The sequence below is a fragment of the Oncorhynchus masou genome, chromosome 10 (assembly GCF_036934945.1).
Source record: "Oncorhynchus masou masou isolate Uvic2021 chromosome 10, UVic_Omas_1.1, whole genome shotgun sequence".
Taxonomy (NCBI): Eukaryota; Metazoa; Chordata; class Actinopteri; order Salmoniformes; family Salmonidae; genus Oncorhynchus; species Oncorhynchus masou.
The window spans coordinates 37,700,007-37,726,805 of NC_088221.1; the positions used below are offsets into that span (position 1 = coordinate 37,700,007).

Genomic DNA, 26,799 nt, shown 5'->3' on the forward strand with positions numbered 1-26,799 from the left:
TGGAGAGAAGGTACACCTTCCAAAAGGCCAATGACTCTAAGGACACAGCCAAGACAATGCAAGAGTGGCTTCGGGACAAGTCTCTGAATTTGACTAGCCCTGCCAGAGCCCGGACTTGAACCCGATCTAACATTTCTGGAGAGACCTGAAAATAGCTGTGTAGCGACGCTCCCCATCTAACTTGACAGAGCTTGAGAGGATCTGCAGAGAAGAAGGAAGAAACTCCCCAAATACAGGTGTGCCAAGCTTGTAGCGTCATGCCTAAGAGGACTCGAGGCTGTGATTGCTGTCAAAGGTGCTTCAACAATGTTCTGAGTAAAGGGTCTGAATACTTAAGTAAATTTGATATTTAAGCATTTTATTTTTAATACATTTGCAAACATTTCTAAAAAACTGTTTTTGCTTTGGCATTATGTGGTATTGTGAGTGGAAAATGTGATCTATTTTAGAATAAGGCTGTAACTTAACAAAATGTGGATAAAAGTCAAGGGGTGAATAATTCCGAATGCACAGTATAGACATCATATATACTGTATATTCTAAATATATTACTAGGCCTAATCAATCTCTCTATTCATGTTTAAATATTAATGTCCCTGTTAGGGGAAAATAGGATATTAAAACCATAACGTGTGTATTTGTCATTAGGAAAGAGAGAGCCCAGAGCTTAAGCACACCCAAGAGCACTGTTCCAGAGCTTCCCGTTAATAGATCCCTGCTCCACCATCCCATCAGGTCTATACTACAGTATAACACATGGGAATAGCATTGTAATTGCCTGGTGAAAAAGCCATCAGACTAGCCACAGTTCGATAGCCATCATGATTGCAAGCCTGTATGGGACACTGAGGAGCGCTAACACAAAGACAAGTCTAGTGGAGTCAAGAGAGACTGAGATTGGTTAAAACTAGACCCTTGGAGTGCATGCATAGCATTAGAAAATTACACATTTTGAATGACCAACTTGATGCTATTAAAGGTCAAATTAAAACCTACTAATAATATATTGTATGAACATACTATATATTAGAACAAAATAGCCTACATACATGTATTAAACCCCTTGGGAATAGCTACCTCACAAATTCTAGCCATTCATAAGCAGCATGGGGATGAGAAACTATGAAACATCCCTCTGTCACCTGTCCTCTGTTCCCTGTACTCTGTCCCCCGTTCCCTGTCCTCTGTTCCCTGTCTTCTGTCCCCCGTACTCTGTCCCTCGTTCCCTGTCCTCTGTCCCCTGTCCTCTGTTCCCTGTCCCCTGTTCCCTGTCCTCTGTCCCCCGTTCCCTGTCCTCTGTTCCCTGTCTTCTGTCCCCCGTTCCCTGTCCTCTGTTCCCTGTCCTCTGTTCCCTGTCTTCTGTCCCCTCTCCTGTCCTCTGTTCCCTGTCTTCTGTCCCCTGTACTCTGTCCCCCATTCCCTGTCCTCTGTCCCCTGTCCTTTGTTCCCCGTCTTCTGTTCCCTGTCTTCTGCCCCCTCTCCTGTCCTCTGTCCCCTGTCCTCTGTCACCTGTCCTCTGTCCTCAGGTCCCAGGTCCTACATGTGTGAGGAGTGTCATTTTTGAAAGTGTGTCACACAGCTTTCCAGTCTGGCGAAACTATCACCTGCAGTTTATCGTCTGTGCTATCACGCAGCTCAGTCTACAGTCTTGTTTGATCCATCATCACCCCGAGCACTGTCTGACTCTGCAGACAGAGGTGACAGACACAGTGATATCTGTGGGTGAGAGGTGACAGGCACAGTGATATCTGTGGGTGAGAGGTGACAGACACAGTGATATTTATAAGTGAGAGGTGACAGAAACAGTGATATATGTGGGTGAGAGGTGACAGACACAGTGATATCTGTGGGTGAGAGGTGACAGACACAGTGATATCTGTGGGTGAGAGGTGACAGAGACACAGTGATATATGTGGGTGAGAGGTGACAGACAGTGATATCTATGGGTGAGAGGTGACAGGCACAGTGATATCTGTGGGTGAGAGGTGACAGACTCAGTGATATATATGGGTGAGAGGTGACAGACACAGTGATATCTGTGGGTGAGAGGTGACAGACACAGTGATATATATGGGTGAGAGGTGACAGACACAGTGATATATGTGGGTGAGAGGTGACAGACACAGTGATATATATGGGTGAGAGGTGACAGAAACAGTGATATCTATGGGTGAGAGGTGACAGGCACAGTGATATCTGTGGGTGAGAGGTGACAGACACAGTGATATATATGGGTGAGAGGTGACAGACACAGTGATATATGTGGGTGAGAGGTGACAGACACAGTGATATCTGTGGGTGAGAGGTGACAGACACAGTGATATCTGTGGGTGAGAGGTGACAGACACAGTGATATATGTGGGTGAGAGGTGACAGACACAGTGATATCTGTGGGTGAGAGGTGACAGACACAGTGATATCTGTGGGTTATGATGTGGGTGAGAGGTGACAGACACAGTGATATCTATGGGTGAGAGGTGACAGACACAGTGATAACTGTGGGTGAGAGGTGACAGACACAGTGATATCTGTGGGTGAGAGGTGACAGAAACAGTGATATTTATGAGTGAGAGGTGACAGACACAGTGATATCTATGGGTGAGAGGTGACAGACACAGTGATAACTGTGGGTGAGAGGTGACAGACACAGTGATATCTGTGGGTGAGAGGTGACAGACACAGTGATATATATGGGTGAGAGGTGACAGACAGTGATATCGGTGGATGAGAGGTGACAGACACAGTGATATATGTGGGTGAGAGGTGACAGACACAGTGATATCTGTGTGTGAGAGGTGACAGACACAGTGATATCTGTGAGTGAGAGGTGACAGACACAGTGATATCTGTGGGTGAGAGGTGACAGACACAGTGATATCTGTGGGTGAGAGGTAACAGACACAGTGATATCTATGGGTGAGAGGTGACAGACACAGTGATATCTGTGGGTGAGAGGTGACAGACACAGTGATATCTGTGGGTGAGAGGTGACAGACACAGTGATATCTGTGGGTGAGAGGTGACAGACACAGTGATATATATGGGTGAGAGGTGACAGACACAGTGATATCTGTGGGTGAGAGGTGACAGACACAGTGATATCTGTGGGTGAGAGGTGACAGACACAGTGATATCTGTGGGTGAGAGGTGACAGACACAGTGATATCTGTGGGTGAGAGGTGACAGACACAGTGATATATATGGGTGAGAGGTGACAGAAACAGTGATATTTATGAGTGAGAGGTGACAGACACAGTGATATCTATGGGTGAGAGGTGACAGACACAGTGATATCTGTGGGTGAGAGGTGACAGACACAGTGATATCTGTGGGTGAGAGGTGACAGACACAGTGATATTTATGAGTGAGAGGTGACAGACACAGTGATATCTATGGGTGAGAGGTGACAGACACAGTGATAACTGTGGGTGAGAGGTGACAGACACAGTGATATCTGTGGGTGAGAGGTGACAGAAACAGTGATATTTATGAGTGAGAGGTGACAGACACAGTGATATCTATGGGTGAGAGGTGACAGACACAGTGATAACTGTGGGTGAGAGGTGACAGACACAGTGATATCTGTGGGTGAGAGGTGACAGACACAGTGATATATATGGGTGAGAGGTGACAGACAGTGATATCGGTGGATGAGAGGTGACAGACACAGTGATATATGTGGGTGAGAGGTGACAGACACAGTGATATCTGTGTGTGAGAGGTGACAGACACAGTGATATCTGACAGACACAGTGATATCTGTGGGTGAGAGGTGACAGACACAGTGATATCTGTGGGTGAGAGGTGACAGACACAGTGATATCTGTGGGTGAGAGGTGACAGACACAGTGATATCTGTGGGTGAGAGGTGACAGACACAGTGATATCTGTGGGTGAGAGGTGACAGACACAGTGATATCTGTGGGTGAGAGGTGACAGACACAGTGATATCTGTGGGTGAGAGGTGACAGACACAGTGATATCTGTGGGTGAGAGAGGTGACAGACACAGTGATATATATGGGTGAGAGGTGACAGACACAGTGATATCTGTGGGTGAGAGGTGACAGACACAGTGATATCTGTGGGTGAGAGGTGACAGACACAGTGATATATATGGGTGAGAGGTGACAGAAACAGTGATATTTATGAGTGAGAGGTGACAGACACAGTGATATCTATGGGTGAGAGGTGACAGACACAGTGATATCTGTGGGTGAGAGGTGACAGGCACAGTGATATCTGTGGGTGAGAGGTGACAGACACAGTGATATCTGTGGGTGAGAGGTGACATACACAGTTATATTTATGAGTGAGAGGTGACAGACACAGTGATATCTGTGGGTGAGAGGTGACAGACACAGTGATATTTATGAGTGAGAGGTGACAGACACAGTGATATCTATGGGTGAGAGGTGACAGACACAGTGATAACTGTGGGTGAGAGGTGACAGACACAGTGATATCTGTGGGTGAGAGGTGACAGAAACAGTGATATTTATGAGTGAGAGGTGACAGACACAGTGATATCTATGGGTGAGAGGTGACAGACACAGTGATAACTGTGGGTGAGAGGTGACAGACACAGTGATATCTGTGGGTGAGAGGTGACAGACACAGTGATATATATGGGTGAGAGGTGACAGACAGTGATATCGGTGGATGAGAGGTGACAGACACAGTGATATATGTGGGTGAGAGGTGACAGACACAGTGATATCTGTGGGTGAGAGGTGACAGACACAGTGATATCTGTGAGTGAGAGGTGACAGACACAGTGATATCTGTGGGTGAGAGGTGACAGACACAGTGATATCTGTGGGTGAGAGGTAACAGACACAGTGATATCTATGGGTGAGAGGTGACAGACACAGTGATATCGGTGGGTGAGAGGTGACAGACACAGTGATATATGTGGGTGAGAGGTGACAGACACAGTGATATCTGTGGGTGAGAGGTGACAGACATAGTGATATCTGTGGGTGAGAGGTGACAGACACAGTGATATATATGGGTGAGAGGTGACAGACACAGTGATATCTGTGGGTGAGAGGTGACAGACACAGTGATATATATGGGTGAGAGGTGACAGACACAGTGATATCTGTGGGTAAGAGGTGACAGACACAGTGATATCTGTGGGTGAGAGGTGACAGACACAGTGATATCTGTGGGTGAGAGGTGACAGACACAGTGATATCTGTGGGTGAGAGGTGGCAGACACAGTGATATCCATGGGTGAGAGGTGACAGACACAGTGATATTTATAAGTGAGAGGTGACAGAAACAGTGATATTTATGAGTGAGAGGTGACAGACACAGTGATATCTGTGGGTGAGAGGTGACAGAAACAGTGATATTTATGAGTGAGAGGTGACAGACACAGTGATATATGTGGGTGAGAGGTGACAGACACAGTGATATCTGTGGGTGAGAGGTGACAGACACAGTGATATATATGGGTGAGAGGTGACAGAAACAGTGATATTTATGAGTGAGAGGTGACAGACACAGTGATATCTATGGGTGAGAGGTGACAGACACAGTGATATCTGTGGGTGAGAGGTGACAGAAACAGTGATATTTATGAGTGAGAGGTGACAGACACAGTGATATATGTGGGTGAGAGGTGACAGACACAGTGATATCTGTGGGTGAGAGGTGACAGACACAGTGATATATATGGGTGAGAGGTGACAGAAACAGTGATATTTATGAGTGAGAGGTGACAGACACAGTGATATCTATGGGTGAGAGGTGACAGACACAGTGATATCTGTGGGTGAGAGGTGACAGGCACAGTGATATCTGTGGGTGAGAGGTGACAGACACAGTGATATCTGTGGGTGAGAGGTGACAGACACAGTGATATCTGTGGGTGAGAGGTGACAGACACAGTGATATCTGTGGGTGAGAGGTGACAGACACAGTGATATCAGTGGGTGAGAGGTGACAGACACAGTGATATATGTGGGTGAGAGGTGACAGACACAGTGATATATATGGGTGAGAGGTGACAGAAACAGTGATATCTATGGGTGAGAGGTGACAGACACAGTGATATCTGTGGGTGAGAGGTGACAGACACAGTGATATATCTGGGTGAGAGGTGACAGACACAGTGATATCTATGGGTAAGAGGTGACAGACACAGTGATATCTGTGGGTGAGAGGTGACAGACATAGTGATATCTGTGGGTGAGAGGTGACAGAGACACAGTGATATATGTGGGTGAGAGGTGACAGACACAGTGATATCGGTGGGTGAGAGGTGACAGACACAGTGATATATGTGGGTGAGAGGTGACAGACACAGTGATATCTATGGGTAAGAGGTGACAGACACAGTGATATCTGTGGGTGAGAGGTGACAGACATAGTGATATCTGTGGGTGAGAGGTGACAGAGACACAGTGATATATGTGGGTGAGAGGTGACAGACACAGTGATATCGGTGGGTGAGAGGTGACAGACACAGTGATATATGTGGGTGAGAGGTGACAGACACAGTGATATCTGTGGGTGAGAGGTGACAGACACAGTGATATCTGTGGGTGAGAGGTGACAGACACAGTGATATATATGGGTGAGAGGTGACAGACACAGTGATATCTGTGGGTGAGAGGTGACAGACACAGTGATATCTGTGGGTGAGAGGTGACAGACACAGTGATATCTGTGGGTGAGAGGTGACAGACACAGTGATATATGTGGGTGAGAGGTGACAGACACAGTGATATCTGTGGGTGAGAGGTGACAGACACAGTGATATCGGTGGGTGAGAGGTGACAGACACAGTGATATATGTGGGTGAGAGGTGACAGACACAGTGATATCTGTGGGTGAGAGGTGACAGACACAGTGATATTTATGAGTGAGAGGTGACAGACACAGTGATATCTATGGGTGAGAGGTGACAGACACAGTGATAACTGTGGGTGAGAGGTGACAGACACAGTGATATCTGTGGGTGAGAGGTGACAGAAACAGTGATATTTATGAGTGAGAGGTGACAGACACAGTGATATCTATGGGTGAGAGGTGACAGACACAGTGATATCTGTGGGTGAGAGGTGACAGAAACAGTGATATTTATGAGTGAGAGGTGACAGACACAGTGATATATGTGGGTGAGAGGTGACAGACACAGTGATATCTGTGGGTGAGAGGTGACAGACACAGTGATATATATGGGTGAGAGGTGACAGAAACAGTGATATTTATGAGTGAGAGGTGACAGACACAGTGATATCTATGGGTGAGAGGTGACAGACACAGTGATATCTGTGGGTGAGAGGTGACAGAAACAGTGATATTTATGAGTGAGAGGTGACAGACACAGTGATATATGTGGGTGAGAGGTGACAGACACAGTGATATCTGTGGGTGAGAGGTGACAGACACAGTGATATATATGGGTGAGAGGTGACAGAAACAGTGATATTTATGAGTGAGAGGTGACAGACACAGTGATATCTATGGGTGAGAGGTGACAGACACAGTGATATCTGTGGGTGAGAGGTGACAGGCACAGTGATATCTGTGGGTGAGAGGTGACAGACACAGTGATATCTGTGGGTGAGAGGTGACAGACACAGTGATATCTGTGGGTGAGAGGTGACAGACACAGTGATATCTGTGGGTGAGAGGTGACAGACACAGTGATATCAGTGGGTGAGAGGTGACAGACACAGTGATATATGTGGGTGAGAGGTGACAGACACAGTGATATATATGGGTGAGAGGTGACAGAAACAGTGATATCTATGGGTGAGAGGTGACAGACACAGTGATATCTGTGGGTGAGAGGTGACAGACACAGTGATATATATGGGTGAGAGGTGACAGACACAGTGATATCTATGGGTAAGAGGTGACAGACACAGTGATATCTGTGGGTGAGAGGTGACAGACATAGTGATATCTGTGGGTGAGAGGTGACAGAGACACAGTGATATATGTGGGTGAGAGGTGACAGACACAGTGATATCGGTGGGTGAGAGGTGACAGACACAGTGATATATGTGGGTGAGAGGTGACAGACACAGTGATATCTGTGGGTGAGAGGTGACAGACACAGTGATATCTGTGGGTGAGAGGTGACAGACACAGTGATATATATGGGTGAGAGGTGACAGACACAGTGATATCTGTGGGTGAGAGGTGACAGACACAGTGATATCTGTGGGTGAGAGGTGACAGACACAGTGATATCTGTGGGTGAGAGGTGACAGACACAGTGATATATGTGGGTGAGAGGTGACAGACACAGTGATATCTGTGGGTGAGAGGTGACAGACACAGTGATATCGGTGGGTGAGAGGTGACAGACACAGTGATATCTATGGGTGAGAGGTGACAGACACAGTGATAACTGTGGGTGAGAGGTGACAGACACAGTGATATCTGTGGGTGAGAGGTGACAGAAACAGTGATATTTATGAGTGAGAGGTGACAGACACAGTGATATCTATGGGTGAGAGGTGACAGACACAGTGATATCTGTGGGTGAGAGGTGACAGACACAGTGATATCTGTGAGTGAGAGGTGACAGACACAGTGATATCTGTGGGTGAGAGGTGACAGACACAGTGATATCTGTGGGTGAGAGGTAACAGACACAGTGATATCTATGGGTGAGAGGTGACAGACACAGTGATATCTGTGGGTGAGAGGTGACAGACACAGTGATATCTGTGGGTGAGAGGTGACAGACACAGTGATATCTGTGGGTGAGAGGTGACAGACACAGTGATATATATGGGTGAGAGGTGACAGACACAGTGATATCTGTGGGTGAGAGGTGACAGACACAGTGATATCTGTGGGTGAGAGGTGACAGACACAGTGATATCTGTGGGTGAGAGGTGACAGACACAGTGATATCTGTGGGTGAGAGGTGACAGACACAGTGATATCTGTGGGTGAGAGGTGACAGAAACAGTGATATTTATGAGTGAGAGGTGACAGACACAGTGATATCTATGGGTGAGAGGTGACAGACACAGTGATATCTGTGGGTGAGAGGTGACAGGCACAGTGATATCTGTGGGTGAGAGGTGACAGACACAGTGATATCTGTGGGTGAGAGGTGACAGACACAGTGATATATGTGGGTGAGAGGTGACAGACACAGTGATATCTGTGGGTGAGAGGTGACAGACACAGTGATATTTATGAGTGAGAGGTGACAGACACAGTGATATCTATGGGTGAGAGGTGACAGACACAGTGATAACTGTGGGTGAGAGGTGACAGACACAGTGATATCTGTGGGTGAGAGGTGACAGAAACAGTGATATTTATGAGTGAGAGGTGACAGACACAGTGATATCTATGGGTGAGAGGTGACAGACACAGTGATAACTGTGGGTGAGAGGTGACAGACACAGTGATATCTGTGGGTGAGAGGTGACAGACACAGTGATATATATGGGTGAGAGGTGACAGACAGTGATATCGGTGGATGAGAGGTGACAGACACAGTGATATATGTGGGTGAGAGGTGACAGACACAGTGATATCTGTGGGTGAGAGGTGACAGACACAGTGATATCTGTGAGTGAGAGGTGACAGACACAGTGATATCTGTGGGTGAGAGGTGACAGACACAGTGATATCTGTGGGTGAGAGGTGACAGACACAGTGATATCTGTGGGTGAGAGGTAACAGACACAGTGATATCTATGGGTGAGAGGTGACAGACACAGTGATATCTGTGGGTCAGTGGTGGGTGAGAGGTGACAGACACAGTGATATATGTGGGTGAGAGGTGACAGACACAGTGATATCTGTGGGTGAGAGGTGACAGACACAGTGATATCTGTGGGTGAGAGGTGACAGACACAGTGATATATATGGGTGAGAGGTGACAGACACAGTGATATCAGTGGGTGAGAGGTGACAGACACAGTGATATATGTGGGTGAGAGGTGACAGACACAGTGATATATATGGGTGAGAGGTGACAGACACAGTGATATCTGTGGGTGAGAGGTGACAGACACAGTGATATCTGTGGGTGAGAGGTGACAGACACAGTGATATCTGTGGGTGAGAGGTGACAGACACAGTGATATCTGTGGGTGAGAGGTGACAGACACAGTGATATCCATGGGTGAGAGGTGACAGACACAGTGATATTTATAAGTGATAGGTGACAGAAACAGTGATATTTAGTGAGTGAGAGGTGACAGACACAGTGATATCTGTGGGTGAGAGGTGACAGAAACAGTGATATTTATGAGTGAGAGGTGACAGACACAGTGATATCTGTGGGTGAGAGGTGACAGACACAGTGATATCTGTGGGTGAGAGGTGACAGACACAGTGATATATATGGGTGAGAGGTGACAGAAACAGTGATATTTATGAGTGAGAGGTGACAGACACAGTGATATCTATGGGTGAGAGGTGACAGACACAGTGATATCTGTGGGTGAGAGGTGACAGAAACAGTGATATTTATGAGTGAGAGGTGACAGACACAGTGATATATGTGGGTGAGAGGTGACAGACACAGTGATATCTGTGGGTGATCTGTGGGTGATGACAGACACAGTGATATCAGTGGGTGAGAGGTGACAGACACAGTGATATATGTGGGTGAGAGGTGACAGACACAGTGATATCTATGGGTGAGAGGTGACAGACACAGTGATATCTGTGGGTGAGAGGTGACAGGCACAGTGATATCTGTGGGTGAGAGGTGACAGACACAGTGATATCTGTGGGTGAGAGGTGACAGACACAGTTATATCTGTGGGTGAGAGGTGACAGACACAGTGATATCTGTGGGTGAGAGGTGACAGACACAGTGATATCAGTGGGTGAGAGGTGACAGACACAGTGATATATGTGGGTGAGAGGTGACAGACACAGTGATATATATGGGTGAGAGGTGACAGAAACAGTGATATCTATGGGTGAGAGGTGACAGACACAGTGATATCAGTGGGTGAGAGGTGACAGACACAGTGATATCTGTGGGTGAGAGGTGACAGACACAGTGATATCAGTGGGTGAGAGGTGACAGACACAGTGATATATGTGGGTGAGAGGTGACAGACACAGTGATATCTGTGGGTGAGAGGTGACAGACACAGTGATATCTATGGGTGAGAGGTGACAGACACAGTGATATCTGTGGGTGAGAGGTGACAGACACAGTGATATCTATGGGTGAGAGGTGACAGACACAGTGATATCTGTGGGTGAGAGGTGACAGACACAGTGATATCTGTGGGTGAGAGGTGACAGACACAGTGATATCTATGGGTGAGAGGTGACAGACACAGTGATATCTGTGGGTGAGAGGTGACAGACACAGTGATATCTGTGGGTGAGAGGTGACAGACACAGTGATATTTATAAGTGAGAGGTGACAGAAACAGTGATATTTATGGGTGAGAGGTGACAGACACAGTGATATCTGTGGGTGAGAGGTGACAGACACAGTGATATATATGGGTGAGAGGTGACAGACAGTGATATCTGTGGGTGAGAGGTGACAGACACAGTGATATCTGTGGGTGAGAGGTGACAGACATAGTGATATCTGTGGGTGAGAGGTGACAGACACAGTGATATAGGTGACAGACACAGTGGGTGAGAGGTGACAGACACAGTGATATCTATGGGTGAGAGGTGACAGACACAGTGATATCTGTAGGTGAGAGGTGACAGACACAGTGATATCTGTGGGTGAGAGGTGACAGACACAGTGATATCTATGGGTGAGAGGTGACAGACACAGTGATAACTGTGGGTGAGAGGTGACAGACACAGTGATATCTGTGGGTGAGAGGTGACAGAAACAGTGATATTTATGAGTGAGAGGTGACAGACACAGTGATATCTATGGGTGAGAGGTGACAGACACAGTGATATCTGTGGGTGAGAGGTGACAGACACAGTGATATCTGTGGGTGAGAGGTGACAGACACAGTGATATATATGGGTGAGAGGTGACAGACAGTGATATCGGTGGATGAGAGGTGACAGACACAGTGATATATGTGGGTGAGAGGTGACAGACACAGTGATATCTGTGGGTGAGAGGTGACAGACACAGTGATATCTGTGAGTGAGAGGTGACAGACACAGTGATATCTGTGGGTGAGAGGTGACAGACACAGTGATATCTGTGGGTGAGAGGTGACAGACACAGTGATATCTGTGGGTGAGAGGTAACAGACACAGTGATATCTATGGGTGAGAGGTGACAGACACAGTGATATCGGTGGGTGAGAGGTGACAGACACAGTGATATATGTGGGTGAGAGGTGACAGACACAGTGATATCTGTGGGTGAGAGGTGACAGACACAGTGATATCTGTGGGTGAGAGGTGACAGACACAGTGATATCTGTGGGTGAGAGGTGACAGACACAGTGATATCTGTGGGTGAGAGGTGACAGACACAGTGATATATGTGGGTGAGAGGTGACAGACACAGTGATATCTGTGGGTGAGAGGTGACAGACACAGTGATATCTGTGGGTGAGAGGTGACAGACACAGTGATATCTGTGGGTGAGAGGTGACAGACACAGTGATATCTGTGGGTGAGAGGTGACAGACACAGTGATATCCATGGGTGAGAGGTGACAGACACAGTGATATTTATAAGTGAGAGGTGACAGAAACAGTGATATTTATGAGTGAGAGGTGACAGACACAGTGATATCTGTGGGTGAGAGGTGACAGAAACAGTGATATTTATGAGTGAGAGGTGACAGACACAGTGATATATGTGGGTGAGAGGTGACAGACACAGTGATATCTGTGGGTGAGAGGTGACAGACACAGTGATATCTATGGGTGAGAGGTGACAGAAACAGTGATATTTATGAGTGAGAGGTGACAGACACAGTGATATCTATGGGTGAGAGGTGACAGACACAGTGATATCTGTGGGTGAGAGGTGACAGAAACAGTGATATTTATGAGTGAGAGGTGACAGACACAGTGATATATGTGGGTGAGAGGTGACAGACACAGTGATATCTGTGGGTGAGAGGTGACAGACACAGTGATATCAGTGGGTGAGAGGTGACAGACACAGTGATATATGTGGGTGAGAGGTGACAGACACAGTGATATATGGGTGAGTGATATCTGTGGGTGACAGACACAGTGATATCTGTGGGTGAGAGGTGACAGACACAGTGATATCTGTGGGTGAGAGGTGACAGACACAGTGATATCTGTGGGTGAGTGATAGGTGAGGTGACAGACACAGTGATATCTATGGGTGAGAGGTGACAGACACAGTGATATCTATGGGTGAGAGGTGACAGACACAGTGATATCTGTAGGTGAGAGGTGACAGAGACACAGTGATATCTGTGGGTGAGAGGTGACAGACACAGTGATATCTATGGGTGAGAGGTGACAGACACAGTGATAACTGTGGGTGAGAGGTGACAGACACAGTGATATCTGTGGGTGAGAGGTGACAGAAACAGTGATATTTATGAGTGAGAGGTGACAGACACAGTGATATCTATGGGTGAGAGGTGACAGACACAGTGATAACTGTGGGTGAGAGGTGACAGACACAGTGATATCTGTGGGTGAGAGGTGACAGACACAGTGATATATATGGGTGAGAGGTGACAGACAGTGATATCGGTGGATGAGAGGTGACAGACACAGTGATATATGTGGGTGAGAGGTGACAGACACAGTGATATCTGTGGGTGAGAGGTGACAGACACAGTGATATCTGTGAGTGAGAGGTGACAGACACAGTGATATCTGTGGGTGAGAGGTGACAGACACAGTGATATCTGTGGGTGAGAGGTGACAGACACAGTGATATCTGTGGGTGAGAGGTAACAGACACAGTGATATCTATGGGTGAGAGGTGACAGACACAGTGATATCGGTGGGTGAGAGGTGACAGACACAGTGATATATGTGGGTGAGAGGTGACAGACACAGTGATATCTGTGGGTGAGAGGTGACAGACATAGTGATATCTGTGGGTGAGAGGTGACAGACACAGTGATATATATGGGTGAGAGGTGACAGACACAGTGATATCTGTGGGTGAGAGGTGACAGACACAGTGATATATATGGGTGAGAGGTGACAGACACAGTGATATCTGTGGGTAAGAGGTGACAGACACAGTGATATCTGTGGGTGAGAGGTGACAGACACAGTGATATCTGTGGGTGAGAGGTGACAGACACAGTGATATCTGTGGGTGAGAGGTGACAGACACAGTGATATCCATGGGTGAGAGGTGACAGACACAGTGATATTTATAAGTGAGAGGTGACAGAAACAGTGATATTTATGAGTGAGAGGTGACAGACACAGTGATATCTGTGGGTGAGAGGTGACAGAAACAGTGATATTTATGAGTGAGAGGTGACAGACACAGTGATATATGTGGGTGAGAGGTGACAGACACAGTGATATCTGTGGGTGAGAGGTGACAGACACAGTGATATATATGGGTGAGAGGTGACAGAAACAGTGATATTTATGAGTGAGAGGTGACAGACACAGTGATATCTATGGGTGAGAGGTGACAGACACAGTGATATCTGTGGGTGAGAGGTGACAGAAACAGTGATATTTATGAGTGAGAGGTGACAGACACAGTGATATATGTGGGTGAGAGGTGACAGACACAGTGATATCTGTGGGTGAGAGGTGACAGACACAGTGATATCAGTGGGTGAGAGGTGACAGACACAGTGATATATGTGGGTGAGAGGTGACAGACACAGTGATATCTATGGGTGAGAGGTGACAGACACAGTGATATCTGTGGGTGAGAGGTGACAGGCACAGTGATATCTGTGGGTGAGAGGTGACAGACACAGTTATATCTGTGGGTGAGAGGTGACAGACACAGTGATATCTGTGGGTGAGAGGTGACAGACACAGTGATATCTGTGGGTGAGAGGTAACAGACACAGTGATATCAGTGGGTGAGAGGTGACAGACACAGTGATATATGTGGGTGAGAGGTGACAGACACAGTGATATATATGGGTGAGAGGTGACAGAAACAGTGATATCTATGGGTGAGAGGTGACCGACACAGTGATATCAGTGGGTGAGAGGTGACAGACACAGTGATATCTGTGGGTGAGAGGTGACAGACACAGTGATATCAGTGGGTGAGAGGTGACAGACACAGTGATATATGTGGGTGAGAGGTGACAGACACAGTGATATCTGTGGGTGAGAGGTGACAGACACAGTGATATCTATGGGTGAGAGGTGACAGACACAGTGATATCTGTGGGTGAGAGGTGACAGACACAGTGATATCTATGGGTGAGAGGTGACAGACACAGTGATATCTGTGGGTGAGAGGTGGCAGACACAGTGATATCTGTGGGTGAGAGGTGACAGACACAGTGATATCTATGGGTGAGAGGTGACAGACACAGTGATATCTGTGGGTGAGAGGTGACAGACACAGTGATATCTGTGGGTGAGAGGTGACAGACACAGTGATATTTATAAGTGAGAGGTGACAGAAACAGTGATATTTATGAGTGAGAGGTGACAGACACAGTGATATCTGTGGGTGAGAGGTGACAGACACAGTGATATATATGGGTGAGAGGTGACAGACAGTGATATCTGTGGGTGAGAGGTGACAGACACAGTGATATCTGTGGGTGAGAGGTGACAGACATAGTGATATCTGTGGGTGAGAGGTGACAGACACAGTGATATATATGGGTGAGAGGTGACAGACAGTGATATCTGTAGGTGAGAGGTGACAGAGACACAGTGATATCTGTGGGTGAGAGGTGACAGACACAGTGATATCTATGGGTGACAGAAGGAGGCACAGTGGAGCAGCCTGACTGACTGTCAGGCAGGGAGACATTTATGACACAGAAAAGAAGAATACAAGGCTATCCATTCCTCTCATGGTCACCACTGAAACCTACAATCCTATAACTCTTCTCTAGTATACTACACCTTGTCCTGAGCCTGTTATACACCATAAGAGACTACTACAGACATGTCTCAGAGAAAATCTTCACCGTGTCAAAAGGCCCACATAGACTGTACCATTTTACCCATCCCAGACAAAATGTCCTCGTCGTGGGCAAATTCTTAGGCCGTAAACGATTTTCTGATATCTTGGCTCGTTCTATGTGACAGGCTCTAGGTCTGCTGATTATGTTCCACTATGTGCGGTCGTAGGCTCTGAGAAAGTTCTGGCAGTGTCAGAAATTAGCTTTAATCATGTATTGTGTCTGGTGTCACGAGCTGATCCTGGTGACTGACCAATAGGAATACAGCTAGCTCTGAGTATGTATACAATAATATGAATAATGTGAATAGTCAGATTAATATAATAGTTTGATTTAAGGGTTTACATGCTTGGCAAGAAGAACGATTTCCCAAATAATATTGTTTACACATCTGAAATCAGGCAACTTTTGGGGATTTTGATAAATGCCCAAAATCGCAAATCCAAATAAACGTTCTACCACAACAACCAGGTTTGGAAGCCTATTTGATTCTGATTTCGGGACATATACAGTTTGTACGTGAAACTTATTTATAAGATGCAAACTTTCAGTTTTTCCGAACTCACTTCACTCGTACATAAGCACAGAGGAAGGCTTGCAATGCTAGTGCTGGCACATGCGCAGATCAAATACACCGCTGCAGTTGACGTAAACTAACATGCTGACCACACTGCTCGCGCTGCAAAATAAATGTACACATACATGTTATTCAATCATTTCATCCAAACTGCTGGCGTTCGTCAACGAGCGTAGCTAGACACTAAATTTTTGTTGACACTTGACGCGCTGCAAGTCCCACCTCTCCTATCTTCTCATTGGTTTTTAGGACCATATACCCACATGGGTGATTGAAAGATGAACTGAGGTCCACACTCCTATCCAGTTGGTGGTGGTAAGGCACCTTAAACTTGGAGTAGAGGACCTTGTGCATTTCAGGTAAAATAACAACCCAATGTTTATATCCCAGGACAAATGAGCTAGCAACAGCAAGCTAGCTAGCTAAACTGCCATGAACGTTTCATATGTTTCGACCATTCCCCATAGTAATATAGTTGGTTCAGAGTTCATTTTGATATTTCAACCTGCGTGTCCTGATCACGTCTGGTGTGGATGAACAAAATCAACATGTGTGCAATGGAGCACGCGGACGCACGCGCCTGGTCTCGTCAGCATGTAAAACAACATGTGTAATGGAGCACGCGGACGCACGCGCCTGGACTCCTCAGCATGTAAATCAATATGTGCAATGGAGCACGCGGACGCACGCGCCTGGTCTCGTCAGCATGTAAATCAACATGTGTAATGGAGCACGTGGACGCACGCGCCTGGTCTCCTCAGCATGTAAATCAACATGTGCAATGGAGCACGCGGACGCACGCGCCTGGTCTCGTCAGCATGTATATCAACATGTGTAATGGAGCACGCGGACGCACGCGCCTGGTCTCGTCAGCATGTAAATCAACATGTGTAATGGAGCACGCGGACGCACGCGCCTGGTCTCGTCAGCATGTAAATCAACATGTGTAATGGAGCACGCGGACGCACGCGCCTGGTCTCGTCAGCATGTAAATCAACATGTGTAATGGAGCACGCGGACGCACGCGCCTGGTCTCCTCAGCATGTAAATCAACATGTGCAATGGAGCACGCGGACGCACGCGCCTGGTCTCGTCAGCATGTAAATCAACATGTGTAATGGAGCACGCGGATGCACGCGCCTTGTCTCCTCAGCATGTAAATCAACATGTGCAATGGAGCACGCGGACACACGCGCCTGGTCTCGTCAGCATGTATATCAACATGTGTAATGGAGCACGCGGACGCACGCGCCTGGTCTCGTCAGCATGTAAATCAACATGTGTAATGGAGCACGCGGACGCACGCGCCTGGTCTCGTCAGCATGTAAATCTACATGTGTAATGGAGCACGCGGATGCACGCGCCTGGTCTCCTCAGCATGTAAATCAACATGTGTAATGGAGCACGCGGACGCACGCGCCTGGTCTCGTCAGCATGTAAATCAACATGTGTAATGGAGCACGCAGATGCACGCGCCTGGTCTCCTCAGCATGTAAATCAACATGTGTAATGGAGCACGCAGATGCACGCGCCTGGTCTCCTCAGCATGTAAATCAACATGTGTAATGGAGCACGCGGACGCACGCGCCTGGTCTCGTCAGCATGTATATCAACATGTGTAATGGAGCACGCGGACGCACGCGCCTGGTCTCTTCAGCATGTAAATCAACATGTGTGCAATGGAGCACGCGGACGCACGCAACCTGGTCTCGTCAGCATGTAAATCAACATGTGTAATGGAGCACGCGGACGCACGCGCCTGGTCTCCTCAGCATGTAAATCAACATGTGTGCAATGGAGCACGCGGACGCACGCGTCTGGTCTCGTCAGCATGTAAATCAACATGTGTAATGGAGCACGCGGACGCACGCGCCTGGTCTCGTCAGCATGTAAATCAACATGTGTAATGGAGCACGCGGACGCACGCGCCTGGTCTTGTCAGCATGTAAATCAACATGTGTAATGGAGCACGCGGACGCACGCGCCTGGACTCCTCAGCATGTAAATCAACATGTGCAATGGAGCACGCGGACGCACGCGCCTGGTCTCGTCAGCATGTAAATCAACATGTGTAATGGAGCACGCGGACGCACGCGCCTGGTCTCCTCAGCATGTAAATCAGCATGTGCAATGGAGCACGCGGACGCACGCGCCTGGTCTCGTCAGCATGTATATCAACATGTGTAATGGAGCACGCGGACGCACGCGCCTGGTCTCGTCAGCATGTAAATCAACATGTGTAATGGAGCACGCGGACGCACACGCCTGGTCTCGTCAGCATGTAAATCAACATGTGTAATGGAGCACGCGGACGCACGCGCCTGGTCTCGTCAGCATGTAAATCAACATGTGTAATGGAGCACGCGGACGCACGCGCCTGGTCTCCTCAGCATGTAAATCAGCATGTGCAATGGAGCACGCGGACGCACGCGCCTGGTCTCGTCAGCATGTAAATCAACATGTGTAATGGAGCACGCAGATGCACGCGCCTTGTCTCCTCAGCATGTAAATCAACATGTGTAATGGAGCACGCGGACGCACGCGCCTGGTCTCCTCAGCATGTAAATCAACATGTGTAATGGAGCACGCGGACGCACGCGCCTGGTCTCCTCAGCATGTAAATCAACATGTGTAATGGAGCACGCGGACGCACGCGCCTGGTCTCCTCAGCATGTAAATCAACATGTGTAATGGAGCACACGGACACACGCGCCTGGTCTCCTCAGCATGTAAATCAACATGTGTAATGGAGCACGCGGACGCACGCGCCTGGTCTCCTCAGCATGTAAATCAACATGTGTAATGGAGCACGCGGACGCACGCGCCTGGTCTCCTCAGCATGTAAATCAACATGTGTAATGGAGCACGCGGACGCACGCGCCTGGTCTCGTCAGCATGTAAATCAACATGTGTAATGGAGCACACGGACACACGCGCCTGGTCTCCTCAGCATGTAAATCAACATGTGTAATGGAGCACGCGGACGCACGCGCCTTGTCTCCTCAGCATGTAAAACAACATGTGTAATGGAGCACGAGGACGCACGCGCCTGGTCTCCTCAGCATGTAAATCAACATGTGTAATGGAGCACGCGGACACACGCGCCTGGTCTCCTCAGCATGTAAATCAACATGTGTAATGGAGCACGCGGAGCATGCAACATGTGTAATGGAGCACGCGCCTTGTCTCCTCAGCATGTAAAACAACATGTGTAATGGAGCATGCGGACGCACGCGCCTGGTCTCCTCAGCATGTAAATCAACATGTGTAATGGAGCACGTGGACGCACGCGCCTGGTCTCGTCAGCATGTAAATCAACATGTGTAATGGAGCACGCGGACGCACGCGCCTGGTCTCCTCAGCATGTAAATCAACATGTGTAATGGAGCACGCGGACGCACGCGCCTGGTCTCCTCAGCATGTAAATCAACATGTGTAATGGAGCACGCGGACGCACGCGCCTGGTCTCCTCAGCATGTAAATCAACATGTGTAATGGAGCACGCGGACGCACGCGCCTGGTCTCCTCAGCATGTAAATCAACATGTGTAATGGAGCACGCGGACACACGCGCCTGGTCTCCTCAGCATGTAAATCAACATGTGTAATGGAGCACGCGGACGCACGCGCCTGGTCTCGTCAGCATGTAAATCAACATGTGTAATGGAGCACGCGGACGCACGCGCCTGGTCTACTCAGCATGTAAATCAACATGTGTAATGGAGCACGCGGACACACGCGCCTGGTCTCCTCAGCATGTAAATCAACATGTGTAATGGAGCACGCGGACACACGCGCCTGGTCTCCTCAGCATGTAAATCAACATGTGTAATGGAGCACGCGGACGCACGCGCCTGGTCTCCTCAGCATGTAAATCAACATGTGTAATGGAGCACGCGGACGCACGCGCCTGGTCTCCTCAGCATGTAAATCAACATGTGTAATGGAGCACGCGGACACACGCGCCTGGTCTCCTCAGCATGTAAATCAACATGTGTAATGGAGCACGCGGACACACGCGCCTGGTCTCCTCAGCATGTAAATCAACATGTGTCATGGAGCACGTGGACGCACGCGCCTGGTCTCCTCAGCATGTAAAACAACATGTGTAATGGAGCACGCGGACGCACGCGCCTGGTCTCCTCAGCATGTAAATCAACATGTGTAATGGAGCACGCGGACGCACGTGCCTGGTCTCCTCAGCATGTAAAACAACATGTGTAATGGAGCACGCGGACGCACGCGCCTGGTCTCCTCAGCATGTAAAACAACATGTGTAATGGAGCACGCGGACGCACGCGCCTGGTCTCCTCAGCATGTAAATCAACATGTGTAATGGAGCACGCGGACGCACGCGCCTGGTCTCGTCAGCATGTAAATCAACATGTGTAATGGAGCACGCGGACGCACGCGCCTGGTCTCCTCAGCATGTAAAACAACAAAGCATACGTCGGCAGACAGAGCCTCACAAGACAATCGCAGAATGTGACAACAGAACTGAAGCAAATCGTACAATCTGGCCAGGTTGATATCAAGATTTTAATTTGATAACATCGCACAGTGTGACATGTAATAATAGTAAAAGAGTGAATCTGATATACAGTGTGGGAAGGCCTTGAGGCGGCACGTGTGAATGCTACATTGTCAGACTATGAACGATGCCAAATCAGGCTCTACATCTCTCCTTGATTTGCCGAACCACACCAGACTGGAGGCTTCATCTGTTTAGCAAACAGTATGCCTAAACCAGCTGCCACAGTGAGAGGGGGAGGAGTAGGGTGGCAGTGCCAACCTGAAGTGCCAACCAGCTGTCCTGTGACTGTGAGCCTATGGAGCAGGCCTGGGTTCAAAATGTATTTGAAATCTTTCAAGTACTTTATCCGTCCTTGTTGGAGCTTCCCTGGTGCAATGGAACCAATGAATTGTCCCAAAAGTGCACAACCTATCCATCTGGCATTCCAGGCAGGCTCAAGACAAACACTCAAAGTATGTGAAAGATTACAATTCCTATTTGAACCCAGTTGGATCTGCTATGGAGATGATGTGTCAGACTGGAGACGGGAGACCCTGGCACAGCCACAACGGTCTCCTCTGTTAGCCAATCCTGTTAACTGTAAAAGCTGTTCATAATAAGCTGTGATAAATCAATAACAACACTAACACTAATGTCACCGTTGAAGAAAACCACTACAGCGCACGCAATTGGATCCAATTTTACCATCAAAGAGCAGCAAAAGCATGTGCAAAAGCATGTGCATCCATCTTAAATGAAAACTAGCAGTAAATTAACTGGTAGATTTAGTGTTTAACATTCTAGTTTTCTTTTCTTGTTAATGATCTCTTTACATGGCTCAGGTCCAATTGAAATTCAATTAGCTTTGGCTTTCATATTAGTAGGCACATACAGTAGCTTCCACAAAGCAATAAGGCAAATTCAGTTATGGGTCTGAATGATGGGTCTCCCCCCAGGCCCTTCATCTTCAGCTTCACCTTTACCTTCACCTGCTCACTAACCTCTTTTTGATGAGGTCCAGGGCGGAGCCGATGAACCCATCCTTCATCTTGTAGATCTTGGCTCCATAGCTGGAGAGGTCAGTCCTGTCCAAAAGCAGGGCTGGGCAGCAGCTGGAGGGGCCCTCTGCATTCTCCCTGTGTGGAGGAGGGAAGGGGGCCTGGGAGGCCCGAGGCACACTGAGCCCCACATTAGGTCTTCTGTCCTGGGCCTGGGTATGATACATGGTCCCCTTCCCCTGGGTCTTACTGGAGGGCTGGAGGGGAGAGCGGGGAGTAGGGCCTGTGCATATAGCTTTGTTAGAGACTGTGGTCTGAATGTTGGCTTTTAGCTGGGGAGTAGGGCCAGTGAAGATGGGAGAGGATGAGTGCAAAGTGCTGGCTGTGGGAGTCTCTCTACTGCCTCTCCTCTCCCCGCTCCCCCTCTCCTCCCTTTCTTCACTGCCCCTCCTCTCCTCGCTCCTCCTCTCCTCCCTCTCTCCACTGCCTCTCCTCTCCTCGCTCCCCCTCTCCTTTCTCTCTCCACTGCCTCTCCTCTCCCCGATCCCCCTCTCCTTTCTCTCTCCACTGCCTCTCCTCTCCCCGCTCCCCCTCTCCTCCCTCTCTTCACTGCCTCTCCTCTCCTCGCTCTCCCTCTCCTTTCTCTCTCCACTGCCTCTCCTCTCCCCGATCCCCCTCTCCTCCCTCTCTCCACTGCCTCTCCTCTCCCCGCTCCCCCTCTCCTCCCTCTCTCCACTGCCTCTCCTCTCCCCGCTCCCCCTCTCCTCCCTCTCTTCACTGCCTCTCCTCTCCTCGCTCCCCCTCTCCTCCCTCTCTCCACTGCCTCTCCTCTCCCCGCTCCCCCTCTCCTCCCTCTCTCCACTGCCTCTCCTCTCCCCGCTCCCCCTCTCCTCCCTCTCTTCACTGCCTCTCCTCTCCTCGCTCCCCCTCTCCTCCCTCTCTCCACTGCCTCTCCTCTCCTCGCTCTCCCTCTCCTCCTCCTGAGAGGACTGAGAGTCTCGCCGTCCCAATGGGTCTGTCTGAGTCTTACAGTCTATGCCTGTCCCTGGGCTCTGGCTGCCTGTCCCTGGGCTCTGGCTGCCTGTCCCTGGGCTCTGGCTGCCTGTCCCTGGGCTCTGGGTGCCTGTCCCTGGGCTCTGGCTGCCTGTATCAGTTTCTGGCGGTTGGTCTATAGTTGTTACTGTAGTAGCATTACTCCTGCTCTCTGTCTGTCCACTCTCTCCCTCTCTCTGTCTCATCCTCTTAAACTCCTTGAAGGTAGGGATGTGCAGGCGGCCCATAGGGGGCCTCTTACGCTCGGCTATGAGCTCAGCACTACTTCCAGTGACAGAGATGGACTCGGTAGTGAAGGACATGGCCATGTCTGGGGTTTGAGGGGTCTCCAGGGAGGCATGGAGGGCCAGGTTTGGGGTGCTGTTCTGCCGGCGGAGCTGAAGGCGTCTCAGAACCTCCTGCTTGATTTCCTCAGGGCTGGTGAGGTGCCGGACATACAGGGGTCTCCCAACGTACCTCTGGTGGGGGGATGAGTCCCTCTCTGAGCACCCCCTCAGGATGGGAGTGGTACTGCCTGGGGTTACCTGAGGTCGAAGAGGCTTCAGGGGTTCTGCTGCCGATCTGGCGCTTTGGAGGCGGAGCTTCTCCCTTAGCCCTTTCCTGCCATTGGTGGTAGTGTTCACCCCCCAGTCATCTGCGCCGGGGAACAGCCACTGGGGGAAGAGGGGCAGCTCCTTCCTCCCCAACCCTCCCAGACCCCTCCCCAGGCGGGGGTGGGGGTAGAACGCCAGGCTCTCAGGACCGTAGCCCTGGGGCCCTGTCCCCTCCGAGGGCCCATCGTACCAGTGGCTGGTGGCAGTGCAGCGGAAGATGAACCCACTGTCCACACTGCCCCTGTAGGGGGCACAATAAGGGGAATAGTAGAGGCCTGGTTCAGACACAGAATTACTCCAGTTCAAGTTCTCCATGCTGCGGTAGAGTCTAGTTCCACAGCCTTGGTTCATGTTCCAACAGGGCCCTGGGTCCAGCCCCAGGCCTGACCCTGACTCTAACTCCAGCCCAGAGTCAGGACCCCTGGGTGGGTGCTGCACACTGTTGGTGGAGCAGTACCGGAGCCCCAGGTTAGTGAGTAATGCACTGCTGTTAGACCGTGGTATGAAGGGGCACTGGCCAGGGAAGGGCGGGTAGGGGGGTACGCTGTGGCCTCTGAAGCCAGAGAGGGGTTGGGGCAGGGGGAAGTCAGTGAGGCTGAGGCAGGGCTCCAGGTCCATGGTGAGACCAGCGATGCAGGTGTAGCCCGCGAGGCCGTGGCCCTGGCCGGGGGAGCAGCCCGCTGAGGGGTAGTCACATGGTGGCGGGGCCTTCACGTCCGGCATGGCTGCAGTATGAGCCACCATAATTCAGAGAGAGGCTCCGGGAAACTGGCCCTAAAGGACAGAGATGAGACACACAGGGGAATGAGCTGGGAGATAGAGCACTGTCTGCAAACACACGCTTACGCACAAAAGCATGTGCACACACACACACAGACACTGACACACAGACACACACACACAGACACACACAGTGTGTCACAGTGCATCTATACGTCACAGTGCATCTATACGTTAGCTGTACTAAAACATTTCAGGAATTGAATTTGAAGGACAAACACTGAGGGTTGTTGAGATAATCCTGGAAATGACAAATCCATTCCATACAGTACATAAAGTACATACAGTACATACTGTAATTTCAGTATATACAACACATGCAGTACAAACTGTACATACAGTACATACAGTACATACTGCACCTTCAGTACATACAGTACATACAGTACACAGAGTACATACAGCACATACAGTACATACAGTACATACAGTACACACAGTACATACAGTACATACTGTACCTTCAGTATATACAGCACATACAGTACACAGAGTACATACAGTACACACAGTACACACAGTACATGTCATGAATGAGATTAGCATTCTTTTAGATTACATTTTGATTTTAGCTCCATGGTTGAGCTTCTATGAGATGTTGATACTGTGGTTTTAGCCATGTGACAATCAACCATCAAAGAAAATATGACAACAGGACAATTACACTAGGACAATATGACACTAGGACAATATGACACTAGGACAATTATACTAGGACAATATGACACTAGGACAATTATACTAGCACAATATGACACTAGAACAATTATACTAGGACAATATGACACTAGGACAATTATACTAGGACAATATGACACTAGGACAATTACACTAGGACAATATGACACTAGGACAATTATACTAGGACAATATGACACTAGGACAATTATACTAGCACAATATGACACTAGAACAATTATACTAGGACAATATGACTCTAGGACAATATGACACTAGGACAATTATACTAGCACAATATGACACTAAAACAATTATACTAGGACAATATGACATTAGGACAATTATACTAGGACAATTATACTAGGACAATATGACACTAGGACAATTATACTAGGATAATATGACACTAGGACAATATGACACTAGGACAAATATACTAGGACAATTATACAAGGACAATATGATACTAGGACAATAAGACACTAGGACAATTTGACACTAGGACAATTATACTAGGACAATAAGACACTAGGACAACATGACACTAGAACAATTATACTAGGACCTATTATACTAGGTAAATTATACGAGGTCAATTATACAAGGACAATATGACACTCATTCATATATCTTTATGTACATATTCTTTATCCCCTTACACTTGTGTATTTTTTATTTTATTTTTTTACATTTTACCTTTATTTTACTAGGCAAGTCAGTTAAGAACAAATTCTTATTTTCAATGAGGGCCTCGGAACAGTGGGTTAACTGCCTGTTCAGGGGCAGAATGACAGATTTGTACCTTGTCAGCTCGGGGATTTGAACTTGCAACCTTTCGGTTACTTGTCCAACGCTCTAACCACTAGGCTACCCTGTAGTAGTTTGGAATTGTTAGTGAGATTACTTGTTGGTTATTACTGCATTGTCGGAACTCGAAGCACAAGCATTTCGCTACAATCGCATTAACATCTGCAAACCATGTGTATGTGACAAATAAAATTTGATTTAATTTGATTTGATTAGGACAATATGACACTAGGTCAATTATACTAGGACAATATGACACTAGGACAATTATACTAGCAAAATCTGACACTAAAACAATTATACTAGGACAAAATGACACTAGGACAATATGACAGTAGGACAATTATACTAGGATAATATGACACTAGGACAATATGACACTAGGACAAATATACTAGGACAATATGACACTAGGACAATATGACACTAGGACAATTATACTAGGACAATATGACACTAGGACAATATGACACTAGGACAATTACACTAGGACAATATGACGCTAGGACCATATGACACTAGGACAATATGACACTAGGACAATATGACACTAGGACAATATGACACTAGGACAATTATACTAGGACAATATGACACTAGGACAATATGACACTAGGACAATATGACACTGGGACAATTATACTAGGACAATATGACACTAGGACAATTATACTAGGACAATTACACTAGGACAATATGACACTAGGACAATATGACTTTAGGACAATATGACACTAGGACAATATGACACTAGGCAGTTATACTAGGACAATATGAC

General features: G+C 48.1%; 1 protein-coding gene across 1 annotated transcript in view; it reads right to left on the reverse strand.

Moving 5' to 3' along the window:
* Positions 1-26,799, reverse strand: part of si:dkey-91i10.2 (uncharacterized protein LOC555224 homolog) — a 71,995-nt gene that overhangs the window by 19,091 nt on the left and 26,105 nt on the right. The window contains exons 3-4 of the mRNA XM_064976703.1: positions 23,252-24,527; positions 22,111-22,501 (exon numbers count right to left, since the gene is read on the reverse strand). Coding sequence (XP_064832775.1) covers positions 22,111-22,501; positions 23,252-24,497 — 1,637 coding nt within the window. The 5' untranslated portion in view covers positions 24,498-24,527. The remainder of the gene's footprint in view (positions 1-22,110; positions 22,502-23,251; positions 24,528-26,799) is intronic.